Source organism: Lates calcarifer, linkage group LG6 (genome assembly GCF_001640805.2).
Source record: "Lates calcarifer isolate ASB-BC8 linkage group LG6, TLL_Latcal_v3, whole genome shotgun sequence".
NCBI lineage: Eukaryota > Metazoa > Chordata > Actinopteri > Centropomidae > Lates > Lates calcarifer.
The window spans coordinates 13,485,646-13,501,546 of record NC_066838.1 but is presented as its reverse complement, the minus strand read 5'-3'; the positions used below and the strand labels follow the sequence as shown (position 1 = coordinate 13,501,546).

At 47.5% G+C, this 15,901-nt stretch overlaps 1 protein-coding gene across 4 annotated transcripts in view; it reads left to right on the top strand.

Annotated features, from left to right (window-relative positions):
• The window catches only part of kmt2d (lysine (K)-specific methyltransferase 2D), a 31,285-nt gene that overhangs the window by 12,383 nt on the left and 3,001 nt on the right, over positions 1–15,901 (top strand). For 3 of the 4 annotated variants that reach the window (XM_018665953.2, XM_018665950.2, XM_018665951.2), the window contains exons 29-54: positions 168–406; positions 523–596; positions 981–1,031; positions 1,142–2,773; positions 2,876–3,049; positions 3,336–3,478; positions 3,832–5,624; positions 5,714–5,837; positions 6,751–6,832; positions 6,926–6,992; positions 7,110–7,342; positions 7,472–10,462; positions 10,554–10,703; positions 10,804–10,968; positions 11,111–11,258; positions 11,366–11,447; positions 11,553–11,725; positions 11,927–12,051; positions 12,142–12,277; positions 12,570–12,691; positions 12,808–14,194; positions 14,298–14,434; positions 14,696–14,826; positions 15,091–15,376; positions 15,522–15,595; positions 15,687–15,795. In XM_018665953.2, the coding sequence (XP_018521469.1) occupies positions 168–406; positions 523–596; positions 981–1,031; positions 1,142–2,773; positions 2,876–3,049; positions 3,336–3,478; positions 3,832–5,624; positions 5,714–5,837; positions 6,751–6,832; positions 6,926–6,992; positions 7,110–7,342; positions 7,472–10,462; positions 10,554–10,703; positions 10,804–10,968; positions 11,111–11,258; positions 11,366–11,447; positions 11,553–11,725; positions 11,927–12,051; positions 12,142–12,277; positions 12,570–12,691; positions 12,808–14,194; positions 14,298–14,434; positions 14,696–14,826; positions 15,091–15,376; positions 15,522–15,595; positions 15,687–15,795 (10,828 nt within the window). The remainder of the gene's footprint in view (positions 1–167; positions 407–522; positions 597–980; positions 1,032–1,141; positions 2,774–2,875; positions 3,050–3,335; positions 3,479–3,831; positions 5,625–5,713; positions 5,838–6,750; positions 6,833–6,925; positions 6,993–7,109; positions 7,343–7,471; positions 10,463–10,553; positions 10,704–10,803; positions 10,969–11,110; positions 11,259–11,365; positions 11,448–11,552; positions 11,726–11,926; positions 12,052–12,141; positions 12,278–12,569; positions 12,692–12,807; positions 14,195–14,297; positions 14,435–14,695; positions 14,827–15,090; positions 15,377–15,521; positions 15,596–15,686; positions 15,796–15,901) is intronic. The other variant, XM_018665955.2, reaches the window with a different exon arrangement.

The window sequence follows — 15,901 nt, the reverse complement described above, 5'->3', positions numbered from 1 at the left end:
TACAACAATCTATTGTATGTAGTTCTTTAGCAAGTAGTACTATAAAATGTTCTTAAAGCAGATGCGCAATTCTGTTGAATTTTTTTCAATTTAGAATAGACTGTTGTTTCCAATGTTGACACATGTAAGCCCTTTGTTTTATAATACCTTATTTATATGGTGTACAGGGACAGAGGAGGACTGTTCAGTCCAGATGGGGGTGAGGAGAGCCCCTGGGCTACTCCCTCTACCCCAGCAACCCCCTCCTCCCCACCAACCCCCACTGAGGCAGAGGGTGATGGGCTGTCCTACAACCAGCGCAGTCTGCAGCGCTGGGAGAAAGACGAGGAGCTGGGAGAACTCTCAACCATTTCCCCAGTGCTTTATGCCAATACCAACTTTCCCACTCTCAAACAGGACTACCCAGGTGAGTGTGGGACAAATACTACATCGACATGTACAATCAATCATTAGACTAAACAGTCATAAGGTTTATATCACTGTTAGATATCAAGCAACAGTTCAATATTTCTCCTGTCACAGACTGGGCTAGTCGTTGTAAGCAAATCATGAAGATCTGGAGGAAGGTGTCAGCTGCTGACAAGGTTCCATATCTGGTAGGTTCTCTGTTTTTGTTTTGTCTTGTTTTAAAAAAGGACTAATTTACATTAACTTATACATTTCTAAAATGTCAGGTACTTGTCACTCGTATATTCACCTAGAAACTTGTGCTACTCTCACTTCTATGCAGAAAACCTCAAGGGAAAAATTGCACTGATATACAGGAAACTGCTACTCAAATGTAAAATGACCAACATGTCACTGTAACACTGTAACATTATGCTTATTACAACCCCAATCAGAAATTTTATATTATCCAGGTTCAGCCTACACTTGCACTTGCCTTGCACTTAAACATAACTGTTAATGTCTTTGGTATTCAGAGGTAATTTTTAAAATTCTCTAATATTCTTATCTAAATATCAAATTATTTTCTGTAGCAAAAGGCCAAAGATAACCGAGCAGCTCAGAGGATCAACAAGGCACAGAAGGTGAGTTAAAGCATCAGCATTTTTTTGTATTTTCAAGATTACTGAAGGGTTTGGTAACTTTCATTAGAGTTGTTGTGCGGATTCATGTTTCCTTCGTACTCTTCTCACAGCAGGCAGAGAGCCAGGTCTGCAGGCCAGTCAAGACAGAGCCAGGACGTGTGAAGGGAGAACGGCCCAGTTTACACCTCCAGATCCCTCCACCTTCAGGTTCTACATCAATCTCTTCCCAGCCCAGCTCTGCAGAAAGCCCATTTCCCTTCCCTCCAGATTCAGGATCATCCTCTGTATTTTTCTCAGATGGACCTGTTAAGACCCCGGGGTCAGCTGAAATCCGGACAGATCCCTTGGCCAAGCTTCCTTCTCAGTCACCCCATTCTCACTCGCACCCAAACACACCCTTCTCCCATGCCGGGGCCAGCCCCTTGCAGGCCTCTTCCTCAGGTTATTCCGCTTCCGGCCCACAGGGTCCTCCTCAGGGACGGCCAGCCAGTCTTGGCCCCTTTGACATGCAACCAGGAACTCCTGGAACCCCCAGACGGGCTCAGCAGGTTGACCCCTACTTCAGATCACAGCTGCAGCAGCAACAGGGTCATCTACCACAATCACAGCAAGGCTCTCAGGAGTCCCTAGGACCTCCAGAAAGTCCTCATTCAAGAGGTGCTGGGCTTGGGGAGTCACCCATCTTCTCGCCATCCCACAGTACTCACTATGGAGACCCTTTCAGAACCCAGCAGGGGATGGGGCGGCCAGAGTATGGTTCATCCCCATCTCCCTCTGCAGTGGCTTCCTCACCTGCAAGCACAGGGCAGTACAGGGCTGATATGAGTGCACCCTCTCCACGCTCCTCTGCAGTTGGAAGACCTGACCTGTCCACTGGCTCCCCTGCTGGGATGCTAGAGTCCGGGGATGGTTTATTCAAGGCACCTATGACGCCACGAATGCACCAAGGAGAGGGTGGCACACTTCATCCTGGAGCTTCCCCCAGCCACCCCTCTGAAGGCTACAGGCAGTCTCCTTCCCACTCTTTCTCTGACCACACCCAGCCACCACTAACTCCCAGACCGCAGTCAGGCGACAGTTGTTCTCTTGGACCCCAGAGACACCCTGTAGCTCAACAGGAACTATGCTCTAGAGTGCCCTCTAGCCCCCAGTCCCAGGGCAGTTCTCAGTCTCCTCACACTCCTGGTGGCCTCTCCAGTGATCCTTACAATGTCCAGTCTCCTGCGACCCCACGTTTCCAATCCCCAGACCCTTGTTCTCAGCAACCTTCAAGGCCACAGTCTAGAGACCATTTTGCTACTATCCACAAACCCCCTCGTCCCCCCTCTGTTGCCCCAGAGGGAACCACAAGTTACAAAAGCTCACCTCATCCCAACCAGGGACCTCCACCCCATTCTACCAACAGTCCCATAGGGGATCCTCTCTCTGGTAAACCATCGGCAGCTCCTAATTTCAGCCGCAGTCCCAGCACGGGAGGCCTCCAAATAAACCAACAGCAGAGTCAGATGGTACAGGGTCAGCTCCAGCAAACACAGCTGCAAAATCAGCAGTCTATGGGGACAGACGGCTTCAGCTCCAGGGTGCCACCTGCCTCTGGATCTCAAGAACTACCAGCTGTCCGTCCAACAGACACACCTCATCAGCCATCTTTGCCAGGCACTCAAGAAATGCCTGACATGTCAGCAGTGCAGGACCCTGCACTAGTAGGCCTTAGCCCCTCTGAGCTGGAGAAGCACAAACAGGTATAATAATTATTATAAAGTTAACAGTCATTCTATGCACCTCCTAGATGTTTTGCTAATTAGTGCTTTTTGTGTTTTTTTTTTTTTTTTTTTTTTTTTTAGCGCCAGAGACTGAGGGAATTCTTAATCAGACAACAAATGCAGAGAAATTCCATTAGACAAGAGAAGGAGGCTGCTGCTGCTGCTGGCAGTGCGTCCCCAGGTTGGTCTGGAGGAGAGATGGGGGCCTTTCAACAAGACAACAAAACCCACAGAGCACCACCACCTTATCCACAGGTACACACGTCAACATTACAAATATAACACCTAGCCAACAACAGTGTGATATAACAGTTAGGAAGATGTCTTTATTTAACCTGGGTAAAATCCCAGCAAGTATCTGCTCTACTGAAGAGTTAATCTAAAACAAACTGAATTAGCAAACTAAATGATCAAAGTCACAGCTGTACCATTCTATAGAGCTTATTTTATACTTTGATCTGTTATGTGGTGAAAGCTAAATGAAATGCGACAAATGAAAAGAATGTTACATATACTATTTTTCTGTTATTACTTCCTTTAGGATCGTGCTGCTGCTTCTTCTACTGCTGGAGCTCAGGCTTCTGTGGCAGGGAAGATGCCCATGGCTGTTGGAGGCATGGAGGACAAGCTCATTCGCCCACCACCTACAGGAACCCCTGCCATCATGGATCCTAGTGCACTAAGGTGAGCACTTCATTGAAGAAGATCAAAAATTATTAAGAAAATTTAGAAAATATCCCTTGCTGTTATACTAACGGTAACATGATGATAACAATAACATCAACATCTGGTCTTTTTTTCTCAGTAAATACATGCATATCAAAATAAAAACTTTAAATTGTAATATTAGTGGAGCTAATTTGGGAATGAAATGAGGCCAGGAGTGCAATGTTGTTATCGATATAATTGCTCAGTCGCAAAGAAATAATTATCACCCTAAATTAGTCCTAGCCTGTATATCTTCAGAATTCTGTAATGCAATAAACACTTTTTTTAATTGTGATATATTTCTTCTTTTGTGTGTTTGTGTCCTTCAGGCCACCAGGGCCCACCAGACCTCAGGGCATGTTTGCCCGTCCACCATTCCCTCCGCAGTGGCAGGGTCAGGCCCCAGGTCCAAGGAGGTTTCCCCAGCCTGGCATGGAGGCTATGGGAATAAGGCACAATCTTAACCCTACTGTCAACATTCAGGGTATGGAAAGCATGGGTAACCCTCATACCATGATACCAGGACATGGGGGAGAGACCATGCAGTCAATGGGTCAAGGACCCCCACCACAGTTCATTGAATTGAGACACAACTCACAGAGGCTACCCTTACGACCCCAGTTTATGCCCCGTGGACCCCAGCCCAGACCACGACTCTTTTCACAGCAAGAGATGGCAGCACCTTATGTTCAGCAACACCCCATAGCTCAAGCTGTTGGCATTCAAACTGAGGGGGGCAGTGGTGCACAGCTGGGGTTACAGCAGGGTGGACTGTCAGTTTTATTGCCTCAACAGACCACAGGCCCGGTAACACAACAGCCCCACCTGCAGCCTCAGGCTGCTTCCAATCCCAATACTCCTAGCACCCAGCAGCATCAGCTTCCACAGCCAGGCCTAGTCACAGAGCCTCAGACTGCCACAGTAGAAAACAGTGAGGAACTGCCAGAGCCTGACCTTGAGGGGCTTGGGGAGGCCCCAGGGGACGGAGGTGTGGAGGATGATGATTTGGCTCTAGACTTGGACCCTGACAAAGGAGATGATGACTTAGGCAACCTGGACAACCTTGAAACCAATGATCCACATCTAGACGACTTGCTTAACAGTGATGAGTTTGACCTGCTGGCTTACACTGACCCTGAACTGGACCAAGGAGACCCTAAGGATGTCTTCTCAGACCAGCTGCGGTTGGTGGAAGCAGAAAGTGAAGCGCCTTCATCTTCCTCTGGATCTGTGCAAGTTAAAGTGGAAGAGAAAGCCAAGGTGGAGCCAGGGCAGAAGTCTCTCACAACAGCCCCTGCTACTGCAGTGGGGTCTGCTACCCAACTGCCACCCTCTGGAGAAACTGCTGATAATGCAAAAGTCAAAGTAGAAGACAGAGGTCAGACCCCTCAGCTGCAACCAGGACAGACAGTAGTGAAAGATGAAATGGGAGAGGCTGTGTCGATGCTTCTTGGGGGGGCCACACCATCAGCCAAACCTGCACAAACAGAAAACCAGTCGGCGTCACTCAGCTCTGTTCGATTGGGCGGTCTTCCCTACCCCCTCCCAGGTCAAGCCAACCCATTACCTTTTCCTCCAGCTGCTCCACATGCCGATATTGGTGATGATCCGCTGGGGCTACCTGATGTAGGGGGACATCACTCTCCTGCTGTAGATTTGGCAAAGGTAGAGAGCTCTTTAGATGGTGAACTGCCTCTTTTAATACAGGATCTGCTGGAGCATGAGAAGAAGGAACTACAGAAGCAGCAACAGCAGCAGCAGCTCAGTTCCCTCCACCAGGGAGGCATGGCACCTCATTTTCCTGGCCTCCAAAGTCAACAGCCAAACCCACAGGCACCTGGGCAGATAATGCTGCCACATCACCATCGTCCGCCAACCCAAGGAATGATGGCTCAGCCAGGGATGGTGCCCCGTGCTCCGCACATGTTGCAGCAGCAGCAACAGCAGCAGCAGAGGCTGATGGGACCTGGAATGGCAACTCCACCTCACATGGCCATGGCCCAGCAGCAGGCAATGATAAGGATGGGGCAGCCAGGGATCCATACAGGTCTCGGTCATCAACCACAGCCGCAGCCAGTGGTTAAACAATCACCTCTCGTCAACAATTTCTTCCCAGATAAAGGTAAGGAGCATTGCTTGTCACTATCATTACTATGAGAACTGATGTCCTTTTCATAGTATATCAACAGACTTTGTCGTCTTCTATTGCAGATTTAGATAAATTTGCTACTGATGACATCATGGACCCCATTGCTAAGGCAAAGATGGTGGCACTTAAGGGTATCAAGAGAGTGTTGGCACAGGATCCGATGGTTGGTCCACCCGGCATTAACAGGTACTTTACTTTCATTGGAAATTTTTTGGTTTTAATTTTGGTCAGTTTGCTCCGTATGTTTTCACTGAAACAATTTCAAGTTGATATCCATGCAGTCACCTTAATGAGAATGACAGAAATTTGTTTAAAAATCATTAGCCTCTCCATCTGTGGACACACATTTCATACTGTTTAGAGCACTCATCCACCCCACAAATGGCAGCGCTGTTTAGACTGAGTCTTTCATAAAAAATAATATCTTTTGGTCTACCAGACATGCATGATTTTTCCTGCGTATCTAGTATTGTTGTATTAATATTGATGATGGTACAATGTTGTGCTTGCGTGGCTTCAAATGGATGTTAATGTTGCTGTGTCTGTTGGATGTGTAAATAGACAGCTGTCAGTGCTGTATTTACTGCCTGCTTCTGCTCCCTCTAAGTGGCCAAAAAGCTTAGTTTAAAGTTGTCTGCTTTGCTCCAATTTCATGCTTTTACCAGCATCTGAACATATACAATTATTTAACTTTCCTGAGCTCCATTCCAATGTACTTCAACTTTGAACACATCACTGTTTAGATGTACTACTGTATCCTATACAAGCACTGTTTAATAGGGTCACAGCTGTGGAGCTTCTAATGTGTGTCAATTATCACATTGTTTCGGTTTCTGATTGTTTCTAAATAGAGCTCCACTTGTAAAAGCTACTGATTCTGTGATTTATCATAGTCAGTTTACTTTGAACCTCTACTACAGGACCTCCAGTACCAACTGTCTAATGTCAGATGTAACCACAAACAGCCCATCAGATGGTGGAAACCCTATGGTTTTGGAACTCATATTGTACAATGATTTTGAAACTACATACCCTGAAAGACCATTGTTCAGCACACTGCATACATAATTATACATTGTATGTGTTGCTTTCTCTCCAGGCAACAAGTTTCTCTGCTTGCTCAGAGGTTGGCCTCTGCCCCAGGCACAGATCCAGGTCAACTTACAACTGGACCTCCAAAGGTATGCTGTCTTGGTTTTCAGAAGTGATTTGATTTGTTGTAATTTTGAGTCCTATGTAGCTGATTTATTTCAGTGCTTTCTTCTTGTGTTTAGGAGGGAGAGACAAGTGATCCCACCCAGTCAAGACCTAACCCTCCACAGTTTGTGCAAGGAATCATCAGTATGTTCTACCAATACTCCCTCATTAGAAATGTATTTAGTCATTTGAATAGGTGCTGCATTCCTGTTGCTGCACTCTTATATGGATATCTTAAGTTGTCCTCCTCCTCTGTTGCAGATGATGCAGAACAGCACCAGTATGAAGAGTGGCTTCTTCACACCCAGCAGTTACTCCAAATGCAGTTGAAATTTCTGGAAGAACAGATTGGCGTTCACCGCAAATCACGCAAGGCATTGTGTGCTAAGCAACGCACTGCTAAGAAAGCTGGCAGGGAGTTTGCTGAGGCAGATGCAGAGAAGCTCAAGTTGGTTACAGAGGAGCAGAGCAAAATTCAGAAACAGCTTGACCAGGTGTGTTTAAACAGTCTGATAAATACATCTGCAAAAACTCTTATGACAAGTTTACCAACTTGTCCACAGCAAAGGCACCTGGCATCTTGATGTGGAATTTCATATTTGTTTATAATTCTTCTCTTTTAGGTGCGCAAGCAGCAGAAGGAGCATACCAATCTTATTGCAGAGTACAGAAGCAAGCAGCAGCAGCATCAGCAAGGCTCAGGTCTTCTACCCCCAGGCCATTCTGCACAGGGAGGCCCCCCTCACATGTTTCCCAAAATGCCTGGCCAGATGATGATGAACCAGCAGGGAACGCCAGTAATGACTCAGCACCCTGGCATGATGCAGCAAGGTGCAATGCCTGTCAGGATGCCCCAAGGACAGCCCTTTATTGGAGGAGCCCCTCAGCTTCCTGCAGCTCTTGGAACCAGTAGTGTCAGGGCCCCAGGTCCCCCTGGGGCTCCAACAGGATTCTTTCCACAGGGGCCTGGAATGCAAGGTGCAGACCCCAGGCTTCTCCAAGAAAGACAGCTTCAGCATAGGATGCAAATGGCAAAGCTCCAGCAGCAACAGCAGCAGCAGGTGGCAATGGGTCAGCAGTCAATGCCACACCCGAATCAACAGTCTGGCTTAATCGCTCAGCCACAGTCCGGTATGATGGGGAACCCACTTATGGCCCAACAACAAGCAAGCACTCAACAAGGAATGCTAGCCAACCAGGCCAGTCAGCAGAATATGGTGCAGGTTCCACAAGGAATGGTTGGAGGCCAGTCTGTGGCTCCACCACAACAGAACCTTGTAGGAGGCCAACCCATTAACCATGCTCAAGCCATGATGGTAGCTCAACCAGGAATTATGGGCAACCAGCCAGTTCCACCATCACAGCAACAGAGGCCTCAGCTGATGATGGGTCAGCAGGGAATGGTTCCATCTCCAGGTCATCCTGGCCTCAGGGGTCCCCAGGCCCAACTGACTCCACAACAACAGAGCATTCTGGCCCAACGCATGATTGCATCGCAGCAGCAGCAACAGCAGCAGCAGCAACAGCAGCAGCAGCAGAATCTTGCAAAGAATTTGGCCCACCTTCAGCAGCAGCAGATGGCACAGCAAAGACAACCAACACAGTTGATAAGTCAGGCTAGCCAAGAACAAGGAGGGCTCTCCCAACCATCTACCCCACAGATGGGCTCCTCGCCTTCAGCAGGAAGTATTACACCCCAGCCACAGGGAGCTACAGACAGCCAAAACTCAGGCCCCAAAGAGGGTGGGATCCTGAGCCCTGATCCAAGAACACCACCACAGCAGAGTGGACCCTCCACTCCAAATCAGATGACTCAACTGGGCTCTGCAAACGATCGTCAAAATGATTTTGGACAACAGCAGCAGCATCAAAACCAGGTTTTTATGACTCAGCAGCAACAGGCAAATGCTCAGTCTGTACCTGAGCAGCAAACTGGTTTGGTTGGGAACCAACAAACTGGTGCGCTTCAGCAGCAGCAGCAGCAGCTGCAACTTCCACTCACTCTCCAAAGGCAAGGTCCCCTCAGTGCTGACAAGCCCAGTTTGATTACTGTTAAAGAAGAAGGGAAAGCAATTGACTTCTTAGCTCAGCAGCAGCAACAGCAAACGGTTCAAAATGCCATGCAGCAGTCACAAGATCCCAGCAGTCAGCAGCAAATCATGGGCCAGAACCATCCTGGCCAGCCACAGCCTGTTGTGATGGGCCATACTCCACAGCAACAAGCCCTCATTGCCCAGCAGCAAAAACAACAAGCGATAATGGGCATGATGAGAGCCCAGCAGCAAGGGATGATGGCACAGAGGCCTGGAGTTCCACCTGGACAGATCCGCGCCCCTATCAACATCCAGGCTACCATTGCTCAGAATCCTCAGCTCCGCAATCTTCCTCCAAACCAGCAGATACAGCACATCCAGGCCATGATTGCTCAGAGGCAGCTCCAACAGGGACAGATGCTGCGGATGTCAATGGGTCAAGGACAGCAAGCTCAGTTGAGATCTCACATGCCATCAGGACAGATACCACCAGTTGGGCAGCAGATGCCAGGGATAGAAGGCCAACAGATGCCATATGGAGTCATGGGGAAGCCAGGAGCAGTGGGCACTCAACAACAGTTGGGCCAACAACCTGGTGTTGCTCCTCAGATGCAGCACAGAATGATGGTCCCTGGGCAACAGCAGCCTCAATTAGGGGAAATAATGCAGCAACATATTATGAGAGGCCAGGTACCAGTGCCACGTTCCCCTATGGATCAAGGATGTATGATAAGACCAACATCACCACGTCAGCCATTAGCTAACTCTCCTGGGGATCCACAACGGCACACATTTAATCAGGTTATGGGTATGCGACCACCCACTCCTAACCAGAACCAACAACAAGCACTAATGGCAGCTGCAGCAGGCCGCATGCAGGGCTCTCCATCCCACGCATATTCTCCAAGAGGTCCCTTCGGAATGAGCCCAGCCCACCCGGGCTCACCCCATTCATCCCATGTCTCCTCGCCTTCTGTGGTTGATAGTAGGGCTGGAAGGGGAAGTCCCTACAGCCAAGTCAAGGCATCACCACTCAGGTCACCTGGAGCCAAGAGTCCACTTGATTGTCCTGGACTGAAAGTAGAAGCTCAGACATCAGCCAATGAAACATCTCAAACATCCTCAGTTATCCCCAATGGGCCACAAAAAGGCATGAATGTTCAGCAACATTCACAGCAGTTTACAGAGAGCCATCCTCCTCACGCAGAGCACGGCTCTAGAGAAGAGGGGCTGTGCAAGATGACCCTACAGAACATTAAACAGGAGCCAAGGGAGGTTCAGTGCGGTGGCGCAGCGGATGCTCAGTCAGGGGCTATAAAGCGAGAAGCAACAGGTGAGGCAGTTACTTCTGGGAACAACACTAGCTTTATTAATGCTGGAAACATGGCTGGAGACCCTGGAACTCAAGGTCCTCGATCTGAGACTGGACAACAACTACTACAGAAACTCCTGAGAACCAAGAACCTTCAGCTTGGTGCTCAGAGGCCTTCTGAAGGCATCCACAATGAGATTAATGGCCACATCAACAGCAAACTAGCAATGCTGGAGCAGAAACTTCAAGGGACTCCACGAAATATGGAGGTATGTTTTCCTTTAGTACATTAAATCTTTCTGGCCTTATCACGCTGTTTAGTGGGAAAGAGCATCTCATTCATTTTCCTGATCCTTACAGGACTTGCAGTCTATAACAAAAAGGGCTCCTGTACAAAAGCCAAAGCGCACGAATAAGGCACCTGGAGACCGAGGGCCTAATGCGCGGAAGAAGAATAAGAAGGAAGAAGTTGGAAAAAGTGCTGAAGCCCTGATAAAGCAACTCAAACAGGTAAAGGGATGACAAAAATTACTGTCCTTAGTGATTTTTGCCATTAATGTAATGAAGTGTGGTTCTGCATCACATAAATTTATGGGCTTCTACCTTTCAGGGTCTCTCTCTTCTGCCCCTGATGGAGCCTTCAATCACTGCCAGCCTGGATCTGTTTGCTCCTTTTGGAAGCAGCCCAGCCAATGGCAAAGCCCAGCTCAAAGGATCCTTTGGAAATGCAGTGCTGGACAATATCCCAGACTACTACTCTCAGCTGCTCACCAAGGTATAACTAATCTGCATCATGTACCAGCAGTTAGTTGTTGCAGGCTGTGACAACATTTGGTTGTTGATTAACGCTTCTTCAAGAACAAAGTGTTCAGAGACAAAGTTGTTTCAAGAGCATATATTGTTTTGTGCCTTCACAGAGTAACCTCAGCAACCCACCAACACCCCCATCCTCCCTGCCGCCTACTCCTCCGCCCTCAGTACAGCACAAGCTGCTGAATGGAGTGACTCCTGGGGAGGAGCTGTCTGAAGGTCAGAAAGACACAGTGCCAGCAGAAGAGCCAATGGGTAAACAATGAGGAATTTGGCATGAGAATAATATTTTCAGAAATATTTGATATGAAGTTGTGCAGTAACTGGATTCTAAATTTTCTATCATTTTCCCTGATTCCCAGATTCTGTTACAGAGGAGGTAAAGAGTGTAGACATTCTAGCAGCTCTCCCCACCCCACCGCATAACCAGAATGAGGACATCAGGTACAATAGGATGATTGTTTTGAGCTCTTTGTCAACCACAATATGTGGATTTTTTTTGTTGTTGAGTGGCTCTAAACATGGGAAATGTCCTTTTTTTTCTAATAGGATGGAGAGTGATGATGAGGATGCCCCAGAAAGCATCATCCCAGCATCATCGCCTGAGAGTAATGTAGGAGATGAAACCCCACGTTTCCCTCACCTACGGGAGCCTAAAGAGGAAGAGACAGAGAGAGCAATATCCCCCATCATCCCACTCATACCTCGCACTGCTATACCAGGTACTGTCCCAGATTCTAAATGCTAATTGTAACTCCCCCAAACAGAAACATAGCTCATATATATCAGCTTATTGTGAAGAAATCCATTCTGAAAGAGTTGCATTAGAATTTATTGTTCATGTAATTTCACCATTAAATCAATTTATATTGCTAAAGTACAAACTGACAAAAGATTGACTTAAACGTTTACTTCTCTTGTAGCCTTCCCAGAAAACAAACCATTTGAAGCAGCTGATAGCAAGGCAGTTTCCACACCCAACCACTGGGACAAGGCCAAAAGCAACGAGGTGTCTGTTACCTTCACATTGTCCTCTGCTGCAGCCAAGGTACTAAGCTATGATGTCATTGTATCCTGTTTAACTTTTCGTTATCTTCATGCATTGTTAACAAAAACTTAAACTAATTTCTTCTTCCAGAAACTGAACCACGTGATGATGGCCATGGCCCAGTTGCTTAACATCAGAATGCCAGGTTCTTATGAGGTGACTTTTCCTCCCCCTAACCCTGACATGCCTGGAGTGGATGGGCCTGGGAAAGGACCCAGCCAGTCAGGTATGCATTTGTCATGTTGTCTCACTGGATTAGGAAAGTTTATCGTATAGGTTCCAGCAACAGGGTGTGAATCTGTGTCATGTCACTCTGCCACATTAAGTCATGCGATAACTGTCCTGAAACATTTGCTTCCAATATAAAATCTTTATTAAAGGGACCACTTAGTCATAGTCTTGGCCTTTTTGGGCCTTTAGTGGTGCCAGAAAACACTCATACACTTACTCTCAAACACATATGCAAGAGTTTAATAATATGTAAATTTACACTAATGTTTGGTGGTGGTGTTTTCCAGGGACTCTGTCTACAAAGGACGGTGCTTCACCCAGTCAGGACGAGTGGCTAAGGCAGTTTGATGTGTCTCTACCAGGCTGTACATTGAAGAAACAAGTGGACATTCTGGCTCTCATTAAACAGGTCAGTCATTGCAGATGTCTTGAGAACTGTGTGAATTATTGACCTTTTTTGTATCATATTTCTTGTATTCTATATTTCTTGAAAGCTGTAGATCTCATATGTGCATTCTTCTCCAGGAATTCCCAGAAAAAGAAGACAAACCTGTCCAGCACTGTTACACAACCAATGTAAATGACTTGGATGTGCGCCACCTTCCTATTATACCAGTGGAGGAATCTCCACCCCCATCACCATCTCCTCCACAACCTTCCCCATCTGTCCCAGTTCCAACTAGTGAAGCTGAGCCTTTCAAAAAATCACCTTCCCCATCCCCTGCTCCCTCCAGTCCCACTGGTGTCCAGATCAAAACTGAGCCTGAACAGGATGTTGGTCTTCCTGTTGATGCTGCACAACCAACTGATGTCACCGAGTCTGAAGCTGCTGCTCCAGAGGCAGTCACTGATCCAGCAACTGCCCCTGCAGTTCCTGATCCTACTGATCCTAGTGCTCCTACTGAAGATCAGCAGGTTCTGAGTCCTGTTGCCAAGGAAGAGGACTTGGCCACTGAACCAGCTCAACCTCCCAAAGATTCTCCCAGCACCATGGAGTCTTCCCCCAAGGCCACCAAGCAGCGCAGGCCTCTCTCCCCTGATGAGGAGGTGGTACAACCCAAAGTGAAAAAATGGAAGGGGATTCGCTGGAAACGTCTTCAGATTGTCATCACAATACGCAAGGGTGGGTCTAAGAAGGAGAGCAGCCGTGAGGTGTCTGAGCTGATGGAGCGCTTGCGCATTACTCTTCGACCAGACAAGCTGCCTCGGGATAAACGTAAATGCTGTTTCTGCCACGAGGAAGGTGATGGAGCCACAGATGGGCCTGCCCGCTTGCTTAACATTGATGTGGACCTGTGGGTGCACCTTAACTGTGCCCTGTGGTCCACAGAGGTGTATGAGACACAGGGCGGCGCCCTTATCAACGTGGAAGTAGCCCTTCGTCGTGGATTGCGGACTCTTTGCGCGTACTGCCAGAAAACGGGTGCTACCAACAGCTGCAACAGACTGCGCTGCCCGAATGTCTACCACTTCGCCTGTGCCATCCGGGCACGCTGCATGTTCTTCAAGGACAAGACCATGTTGTGCACTCAGCATAAGCTGAAGGGCCCCAGTGAAGACGAACTAAGTACATTTGCTGTTTTACGGCGCGTCTACATCGAGCGTGATGAAGTGAAGCAGATTGCCAGCATCTTGCAGCGAGGTGACCGCATCCATCTGTTCCGTGTTGGTGGTCTCATCTTTCATGCTGTCGGCCAGTTGCTACCTTCCCAAATGGCCAACTTCCACTCACCCACTGCCATCTTCCCAGTTGGCTATGAGGCAACACGCATCTACTGGAGCACCCGTGTGCCCAACAAGCGCTGTCGCTACCGCTGCCGCATCAGTGAGGATGATGGTCGCCCCCTGTTTGAGGTGCGTGTTCTGGAACATGGCATGGAGGATTTGCAGTACCGTGACACTACTCCAGATGGTAAGACTTAGTTATATGGTATCTCTCAGTGTTTTTGTACTTAACCAATTGAAATAACTCTTTTGACCATAAACTGAATTTACTTCACTGTCTTTGTCTTTAGGTATCTGGGACCGGGTGGTTCAGCAGGTGGCTAAACTCCGAGAAGAATCATCCATGTTGAAGTTGTTCACTGAACATGTCAAAGGAGAGGAAATGTATGGCCTCACAGTTCATGCTGTCATGCGAATCACTGAGTCGGTAAGAATCCGCAGCAAGATCCCTGTTATAATTGAAGAATTGGAGACAACATCCGATATTGTCTTAGGGGGCTCCACAGTGTCAGACTTTTCGAACCCCTGCTATAGATAACACCAAACCTCACAAGCAGACATGGCATCATACAGAGAGCTTGACCAGAGCCCCTGGGCTACATAGCCAAACAAATCATGCCATGACATAAGGAGCATATTGCACATAGTGTGTAATTAATATGATTTGTGTAACTTTGCTGTGTTTTAGTTGCCTGGAGTGGAGAACTGCCAGAACTATCAGTTCCGATATGGCCGTCACCCTCTGATGGAGCTCCCTCTCATGATCAATCCCACTGGCTGTGCTCGCTCTGAGCCCAAGGTTCCCACACACTGCAAGAGGTAAAACAGAATTACTATAGCAAACTGAACTTTACAGTAATACCTAACATGTTCTGGTAGTTCAAGTATCAAGCACAGTAAAACCTGTGTGGTTTGTCTTTGTAACCCAACAAATATGCAGTTTCATGTTGAGGCCCAAAGCTTTTTAAACTCGTCATTTGAAGCACAGTTGTGTACATTTTTCCCAAAGAACGTTGACTTTCTAAATGCATCTCACATATGACTGGGTTACTCACTCACACTTTGTTTTCTGTTTGTCTCAAGGCCTCACACTCTAAATAGCACCAGCATGTCAAAGGCCTACCAGAGTACCTTTACTGGAGAGCTCAACACACCATACAGCAAGCAGTTCGTCCACTCCAAGTCCTCCCAGTATCGGCGCCTGAAGACTGAGTGGAAGAACAACGTGTATCTGGCGCGATCCCGCATTCAGGGCTTGGGTCTGTACGCTGCCAAGGATCTGGAGAAGCACACCATGGTCATTGAGTACATTGGCACCGTCATACGCAACGAGGTGGCCAATCGCCGTGAGAAGATCTACGAGTCACAGGTAAAAACACTGCTAGTACTTATTTGCGTGGGATGTCCAAATTTAACACTTCAGCGCCAACAAGGTCTTTAAAGTCTGTAAACATTTTTAAAAGCTTAATAGAAGCATGTGTATAAACATTTTTGGTTTTCTTCCTCTAACTTAGAACCGTGGGATCTACATGTTCCGTATCAACAATGAGCAGGTGATTGATGCCACTCTGACGGGTGGCCCAGCTCGGTAAGTGTTGATTTTTTACTAGTTGCCACGTCATGTAAGCCCTTGAATCTAGTATATTTCATTTTACTGACTTTTTTTTTCTTCTTTCCAGCTACGTCAACCATTCCTGTGCCCCCAACTGCGTTGCAGAGGTTGTAACATTTGACAAAGAAGACAAGATTATCATCATTTCCAGCCGCAGGATCCCCAAGGGAGAAGAGGTGCAGTGCATTAGAAACCTGACTACCACTCAATCTTGCGTTTCATCTTAATTGTACCACCTTTTGTATGTTTTTGAAGTTCATTTAAAAATCTCAGCCTCTTAAC